This window comes from Teleopsis dalmanni, chromosome X (assembly GCF_002237135.1).
Source record: "Teleopsis dalmanni isolate 2A chromosome X, ASM223713v2, whole genome shotgun sequence".
Taxonomy (NCBI): domain Eukaryota; kingdom Metazoa; phylum Arthropoda; class Insecta; order Diptera; family Diopsidae; genus Teleopsis; species Teleopsis dalmanni.
Genome location: NC_051848.1, coordinates 99,510,588 through 99,519,620, shown reverse-complemented (window position 1 = coordinate 99,519,620; position 9,033 = coordinate 99,510,588). Strand labels below are relative to the sequence as shown.

General features: G+C 27.8%; 1 protein-coding gene across 1 annotated transcript; it reads right to left on the bottom strand.

Moving 5' to 3' along the window:
* Window positions 1-240: 240 nt before the first annotated feature.
* LOC119688810 (blood vessel epicardial substance-like) lies at window positions 241-3,768 on the bottom strand. Its single transcript, XM_038103475.1, has 6 exons — window positions 3,733-3,768; window positions 3,658-3,663; window positions 2,146-2,303; window positions 1,962-2,064; window positions 1,748-1,897; window positions 241-404 (listed from the first exon to the last, which is right to left on the bottom strand). The coding sequence occupies exons 1-6, from the start codon at window positions 3,766-3,768 to the stop codon at window positions 258-260; spliced, it is 600 nt and encodes a 199-aa protein (XP_037959403.1). The 3' UTR covers window positions 241-257.
* Between the last annotated feature and the right edge of the window lie 5,265 nt (window positions 3,769-9,033).

The window sequence follows — 9,033 nt, the reverse complement described above, 5'->3', positions numbered from 1 at the left end:
TATTTTTCATCAACAAGTTAAGTCGTTCTTAAAAAATTAATAGCACATACACGAAAATAGCATAAATTTACATGCTTTTAATGGAAAGCAAGTATATTAAAAACATTCATACAAGTTTTATTAACAAATTTAAAGCTTGCGCACATCAGCATTTACACAAATTAACAGTAACGACAAAAATTACTTTTTTAATGAATACGTGATGTAACAATGCATTTAAATGATAACGAATACGAAACGAGAAGTGATTGCGGGGATCACGACATACCTTGTAATTGCCTATTAATTAAAGCTGTTAAACCATGACCCTCCACACTTTTCTTCATTATAAGCATAGGTTTATCTTCGCCATCGTCATAGCCACCTGAAGGCAGGAATCCGTTGCTTGCAATTGACTCGCTAACCTGAAGCAAAGAAAAAGAAAAAAAATAATAAATACTTATTATAATTGGTATTACTGTTATACTAATATACATATAATATAGGGGTTTGATTTTTTAACGACACTTGAACAACTGCAGCTAATAGCATTTGGTATTACTGTTATACTAATATACATATAATATAGATTTAAAAACTTAACGATACTTGAACAACTACAATTAAACCCAAGGTTTTTTACGGCACTACTAGCGAATGACATTTAATATATTTTAACAATCGATTCTTATATTATCTACGTATTATTTATTAATCTAAGAATATAAAAACTACTGTAGTATAACTTTTGAGCTCAGTGTTATTTTTTTCTTAATATTATAAAGTTCAGTCTATCATCTTTTAGAAAAAAAAAATATGTACTACCTGAAGCACCAGGAATTATGTTGTCAAATTTCATGATCAAGGCTCATCCACCTATTAAACATATACTAATTACGAACAAAGTCAGCTTATTTCGAACATGTGTTCAAGCTACAGATCTATACATTATAATCTCACCTAACTGTTTAATTGTCTCGTTATGCATACAAATCTGCATGTCTATTTAAGGTAATAATATTCATCAAGTTTTTATTGAATTTAAGTTAATCTTCCCATCCTTTTCTCATACACTACCTTTAATTTTCATTACTTTATTTACCTAAAATCGAAACAACAGTTGTAAAATTATAATATATATAATAAATCGATATGAATTACTCAATTATGATGGTTGGTTTTTGTAACAACACGCTCTGATATGAAATTCTAATATTCATAACCAATCCCAACCACGTACATTGGAGTTTTGTTTTGGAAGAGTCTTCTAATTACTTTGTGACTATTTTTTCCACAATTTTATTTCACTGACCTGAATTACAAACTGAATTTTGTAATACTTAGCTTTAATTTTATACTGTCGTTATATACCACGAAAAATCTGCTCTACTGTCGGAAAAGATTATAATCTATTAATTTTGAAAATACTTTTCTAAAATTAATCGATATGCTAGATTCTAGACACCAGACTAGCTCGTAGAGTAACAATATTTCTTATGTTCGATTTATGATAACAAATAATATATAGAATATTATTAAATTAAATGTTAAATATTCTAAGAAAAATATAATTTGATGTCGAATTTTGTTCAAATACAATATCAGCAGCTTTTTGTCATTAAAAAAAAATAATTCGATTTCTCTTCACACCAATCAATACCATCAACATCAAGTGAATACCATACTTTTTTTAAAAAATTATTTTTGTACATAATCATTTTCTCTTTTTATATAACAAAAAAAGTTTTATTAACTAATTTTTACCTACCTGTGTCACTTGCATCAATTTCTTAACTACATCTCGTCCTAGTATATGATCGAATACTGATTGCAGAAATGGTTCTGCCATAATGGATAATTTTAACTTGTCACGATGCCAAATTAACACACGCGATTCTTCCATAGCCATTATGGATACCTTCATTGTATATCAATTAACACATTTAAAATAATTATGTAGAACTTAATAAAATGTTACACACCTGAAAATAATCGTCGGTAGAAACACCAAACCATTCCGGTGAATCTAGGAACTGATGAGGAAACACTATATGTAATGCTCGTTGATTTTGTGAAACAACTAATCTGTAATTATACAAATATTAATATAAAAAAATATTTATCTTTATAGTGTTAAAAAATAGATTTACTTGATTTATTACTTACTTGCCAGATAGCACTAATGATAGACTGTCCACTTTAGTGACTTTTTCTTGAGCATAAACTTCCTGATATTTAAGGGAACGTATCAGTTTCATACAATTTAAAATCTTCTTAAATTGATGCCTTGTGACACGTAACGGTTTAAAGAGTGAGGCGTAAACCTAAAATAACATAAAGAAATTGTAACCCAATTTTATTAATTATTATCAAATTATTTTCAATATTTTTTCCTAATAAATAACATTAATATTTAAGATTTAAAATTTAGCATAGACTAAATTTTTTGTGATTCATCACAGTTTAAAGACTTTGGCCCATGAATCATACTTCACGAAAAAATTACTAATTTTATATATATGACGATTATTATTACGATCAATTATTTTTTTTTGATTGGAAAAACCATTAGAAATAACGTTAGCCGAACATTTTTTGTTTTGAATCATTGTAATTGTAAAAATATTCTTAGCTGTGGGTTTTTGATACAAATTTATCGCAAGGCAGACATATCCTTTCGGTCTTAAAAAGTTATGAAAGTTCATATACTAATATTATTATTCATTATTATTTAAGTACCTTCGACGGCAATAAACGGGTTAGACAAAGTAAAAAGAGATTATTTTGGTATTATTATTAATATTTAATTTATAGATAAATATTTCATTAGTTTTTTTAAAAAGTTAGCAAGTCAAAGATTAAATACAATTATTTATAGATTGAATGTGAAAATAATTAAAAAATCGAATTATTTATTTTCACAATTCAGTATATATGAATTATATATCAATTGATGTAAATATTGGAAGCTCAAGTGGTAACACGATGTTCCTATGGATCTATTGTTAGCCTAATGTATTAAATATTTAAATAACATTAAGATTGATGAGTATTCGAACTAAGAGATATTTTTGTAAAGTAAAGTCTAGCATGTACCTATATTAAATCTCAACTACGTATGAACAGCATGTTCTAAACAGCTGAGGGAAAAATTATCGAATATAACATTCAATCTTCTATATCTAACGATATACCTAGATTATTCCGATGTTTCGAAACTGTTCCTGTGACATTTTAACTGGTAAGCTCATTTGCATTACAAATAATTGACTGCTATAAAATACAGAACTGCGTCGATATATTGTTCCATTATAGGTCCGTTAGGGTCAAAAATCGTCCTACAGTCTTATTGAAATCTATATATTAATTATTTCAAAACAAGCTATACATGGAAAGATATTGAAAGCAAGGAGAAAGGTTCAAGGCACAAATTTTTATTATTTTGAAACCAAAGAGAATAATTTTCAATTATATCAGCCTAAAATCTTCTTTAACTGATTACGGAAGTAAGTACATATGGTAAACATTACATTACCTATAGGTATGTTCCATGTATACGGACCAGGGCACATAAGCACTTCTTGGTTACGAAAATAAATTTATAACTTTCTTCCAAACAATAACTTTCAATAAAATCCAACTAAACTGCAATAATTTTTATAAAATGTTTATCTATACCTTCATCTATAAAGTATATGTAAAAAATAAAGAAAAATTTAATTATCTGTTATAGATGATTGTTATTCTACCTACTACACCTGTACTAAAATCGGTCTTTTGATCTTTCATATTGAATGCATAGTTTTAATTTGGTATACTTGAGATTTGCATATAAGTCAGATCTTTTAATTTCATTTTAAAAATTTCAACATCGAACGATCTTAGTATTAGAATATAAACAATAAATTCCAACAAAAACAATTAAGTTAAATTATTTAATTTTATCTACAACTACTTAAGTGACAGTTCTTTCATTCTTTTTATTTTTAATAATAAAATTGGAAGCTATACGCAAATTAAAAATAAATAACAACAAAATGTTTTAGGAATAATATTTTTTAATAATTATTAACAAATCATATGCGATTTGGCATTATTTTGAATAAACACTAATACGATTGTTGAATAATTTTAGCGGTAAACTGGCAAATGTTAACAAAATTCTAAAAGATAAAAAATTAATTATTATTCATAAAATTTTCGAGACATTTTAAAATGTTTTTATTGTTAATTTTATGGGTAGAAAAATTGAACAAAAAAAAATAAAAACGAAAGCTCAACACAGTTGGAAAATTATTTATTTACAATAAAATATCGTCTCTTCATAAATGAACGACTTTTAAAGATATTAAAAATTTATGAGCCGAATGTTCTTTGTCAGGTTATCATTGATTTTATTACGATCCATATTAAACGCAAGATATGATTGGCAATAACATAGTAACTGTAGGACTCACATGCAAGCAACCTGAGGACAAACTATTGATAATTCAACTATTGTATTAGATTTACACTGATTGTTCCAGAAAAGAAATATGAACTTTCAGCAAACTCTCAACCTAATTTTAAATATTTGTTTTCTAATACCGATAGAACAGTAAAGCGACATGTTCATCTACTAAAGTCTTCTAGCCTAGGTAACCCCCTAAGTGGTGTTAAAATTTAAATTTTAACAGCTATCAGCACCGGACCCTGTCATATGTTGAGACACATGAGGAATGGGTATAATATTGAATGCTGTAAATGTTGAGAAGTCTATCTTAAATAGATATATTATAAAATTACAAGTTAGAAAGAAGCTGCAAGATCTATTTGTCGTGCATGCACATTTGCACGTATTTGAATAAAAATGACTCAAAAGTTTCATAAAATCTATATCTGAAATTATATTGAACACATGTTCAAAGTAATCGATACTGATAAAGTACTTTACTTCCAAGTGTTTTTTATAGAGTTAAATCACATAATCAAACCAATAACTTAGTCATTATAAATGGAAATATTGTATTTAAATTTTTATGTACGTGCAGAAAAAGAGCAATAAAATAATGATGATGGTCTTAATAATACACTGCACTCTTCTTTGTTAAAAGTATTGTATCCCAAATCAAAAATATTATACAAATCATTTGCAGAGTTTGACACAATGACATTAGAACCTGGAAACTATAAACAAGAACGGGATCAATACTGCTTGACAAATTCAATTTCTTTCAGACCATTGCTATATACGAGTCCTCGCAGAGCAACTAACATATGCATTCGTTTTATTGTAGTTTAGTTATTGTAGAAGATGCGAAACCTTTTATAAAAAATTAAGAATTATGCATTTTTTGTGTGATTGTCTAGTTTAGGCTAATGGGACGAACAAATTTTAAGTACTTTATTGGAGACTTGACGACTTGTTAGGAATAATTACAATTGCAAATTTATGTTCTTCATACATCTTAATGTTTTCTCAGTATCTGCAAAAATGCATATACATAGTATTATGCTTATATTACTTTATTATTATTATGTGTCTGGTTCGTATCACCATTCTTGATTAGAGCATATGAAGATTCATATGATGTTCTGCGTAATCATGTAACATAGTGTGAAGGCAGCCTTTATATATTAAAATGACCTCGTATTTATAGTATATTAAAATTTGAATATTAATAATATAGTTAATAATATCAAGTTAATTAAGTACTCTAACTAATACTGACCTGCAGCTTAAGTTTCCGCCAGACATTCTGAAATTCATTTAAAGGCTGAATAACTTCTTTTCGGTTTAGATCAGTTGTTGGCACAAAAGATGTACTATCTATTCTATTCTATTCTATTCTATTCTATTCTATTCTATTCTATTCTATTCTATTCTATTCTATTCTATTCAATTCTATTCAATTCTATTCAATTCTATTTATTCTATTCTATTCTATTCTATTCTATTCTATTCTATTCTATTCTATTCTATTCTATTCTATTCTATTCTCTTCTATTCTATTTATTTATTCTTTCTATTCTATCTATCTATTTTATTTTATTTTATTCTATTCTATTCTATTCTATTCTATTCTATTCTATTCTATTCTATTCTATTCTATTCTATTCTATTTTATTCTATTCTCTTCTATTCTAATTTATTTTATTCTATTCTATTTTATTCTATTCTATTCTATTCTATTCTATTCATTCTATTCTATTCTATTCTATTCTTTCTATTCTATTCTATTCTATCTATTCTATTCTATTCTATTCTATTCTATTCTATTCTATTCTATTCTTATTCTATTCTATTCTATCATTCTATTCTATTCTATCTTTCTATTCTATTCTATTCTATTCTATTCATTCTATTCTATTCTATTCTATTCTATTCTATTCTATTCTATTCTATTCTATTCTATTCTATTCTATTCTATTCTATTCTATTCTATTCTATTCTATTCTATTCTACTTTATTCTATTCTATTATAAGGGCTAAAATTTGCAAAACATGTAAAGTAGACGTAAATCTAATAGATATATGGGAGACAGTATGTAAAGAATTTTGGCTTTATGCATAATAAGTTTTTTTTAGTTTAATTCTACATTTTATATTATTTTCAAAAATTATTTAAATAATAATTAAAATGCAATGAACATTTTTTTCCTTTAAAATCTTCTTTCAATTATATGCACCCACTCAGTCATTACTTTTAAAAGCATTAGTCCCACGAAATTATTGTAGGGTATAAAAACTGTAGTAAAATCAATTGTCGGTTCAAACTCAAAGTCAGTATAATTATTTTGAAATGATTTCTACAATTTCCTAACAAATATTGCATGACTTTTAAAATGTTTTCATCGACAGTTTTTGAAGTTTGACCATTTACCAAAATTTGCGAAATCATTAATCATAAACAACGAAGAACCCAATAAATTTGAAACCTTAACCTTGTTTAAAGTCGCTAATCTTATATACTCTTACGAAGTCTGATAAAAATATCGTAAACTTGTTATAAATGTTGATAACTTTTTGTATAAACATTTTGCATTGTCAAAAATTGTAAAAAAGCCAATAAATTACATCAGATTGAAAATCTTTTGAAGCACATGCTCACGCAGCATTGGCGAACAAATTTTCATAAACTAATTAGATAAAAACAAATTTATCAATGAATTAACTTATAAGGTTTTGACGTCATATTTGAGCGTAATTTACGTTCTTATCAGGTTTCTATTTTTATAATCTAACTGTGAAATATAACTTTCCATTAAACAATACACATCGCCATGACTTTGATAAAGAAGTCTTATCTCCAGGGGAACCAGAGTACAAGTTAATTATAATTCATACAATCTCCCTCTGCCCGAATTCAATAGCCTGAGAGGTACAAGTACAACATGCAGCATTTACTCTAAAGACTAGACATGTATCCAGTATGAGATAAGATAAAAATACGATGATTATCTTTATTAGTTACGTATGAAATTGCACATAATTCTTAGAACCAAATAAGGTCAATATACCCGCAATGAAATCTAATACATGTCGCCTCTCGCTGTTGACAGGGGTTTAAACAGAGTTTTATCATATTTCTTTTACTGCAATAATCAAATGTGGCCTAGTAACAGCATACTTTATGGCATCACAAAGGTATCTACATGTAGTATATGTAGATATGTATGTGAAATATAAAAATAATTAGAACTTTACCTTGGCTTGCCATATGAAGATTCTTTTCATATTCAAAGTACTTGTCGCAAAAACCCTGCAAACCGCAGTCGCTCTGCTTTAAAAGAGCATTAAATTCGATTCAGTAGATCGAGTGTTGCAAAATAATTAATTGTGATTTTCTTAAGAAGGCATCAACCTGTTTATGGATCTCTCATCCCCAATGATGTATGGCGTGTTACAAACTATCAAATTCATTTTATTACTAATGGAAATGGGCACAGCACAAATGACACAAATCGTTTACGCTATTTTATTTGCAGATACATTGAAACGCCGAAAGCATTCAGCATTGAATGCTGCAACAGAAGAGATACAGAGCAACAAATGAAATGAAATGAAATAAAATAAAATAAAATAAACATAAATAAATATAAAAATAAAAATAACAAAAATGAAAAAGCGAATAAGTTGGTTTCTCTAGAGGCAACAAGTACAAGTACCAACAACCAACGGTAGTGCAGACATCACTGAAAACGCTTTAGTCACGTACGCCATCTGAAAACCTGAGAACGTATTTCAACGAAGCAAAATCGCGAGTTCGCATTAATTTGCAATTTTTTCCATTGAGGCATGCGAACATTAAACTGCTGCAAGTTAATTCACCCTCTTAACGGCTTATCTCAATCCGCTGAACTTAATTGGCGGTGGCTGAATGAAGCATACAGATATTTTAAGAGCTAAGCCAGTGATTCAGCGTGCAACACATTCTCCTCCATCGTAACTATAGACAATGGGAATGTACGAGTGTGGAATGAATCAAATTTCCACTCAGATTTTATCTAATGGAGTTTAAAAATTGATGGGAATTATTTTAGTTGCATAGTGAAACTCCATTTATCAATACCTTCTGCTAAGAGCATAAATTTTTTTAGAATAATTTACTCTTTAAAACCTGCAGAAAGAGTTACAGAGCTTGCAACAAATTTTTGCAATTCTTCAAATAGTTACAGGCCTTAATGACTTTATAATAGTGACATTACACGTGTTTAAAATCTATATGAGCTACATTTGAAATTGGTCTATTTACTTCGATCACAACACAAACTAATACTGCTTGTATTATTCAAATTATTAGCTATTTGAACTATTCGATTAGTATGAATAGCTAGATTTATATAAAATAGTTTGATTTATGCGTACTTTGGATGACAATCCAGGGTCTTAAAGTCCCGAGGCCTTAAAGTCCCGGGCTCTTAAAATTCCGCATTCTTAAGATCTCGGGATCTCGTCAGGACTTTTTATTCCTTGAAAATTCCGGGACTAGTAGATGTAAGCAATTAAAGATTCTATTTCTTGAGATCGGTTGGAGTAAGCAATATTACTTCTCATTATTATTTTCAAAACAC

What these genes read in the sequence shown, in the direction of transcription:
- LOC119688810 (XM_038103475.1), bottom strand. Translation starts at nt 3,768, where the DNA reads ATGAAAGATCAAAAGACCGATTTTAGTACAGGTGTA. An exon ending in CTACCGACGATTATTTTCAG is followed by an intron (nt 1,898 to 1,961) that starts GTGTGTAACATT and finishes TATACAATGAAG; the next exon opens with GTATCCATAATGGCTATGGA. An exon ending in AATTGATGCAAGTGACACAG is followed by an intron (nt 405 to 1,747) that starts GTAGGTAAAAAT and finishes TCTTTGCTTCAG; the next exon opens with GTTAGCGAGTCAATTGCAAG.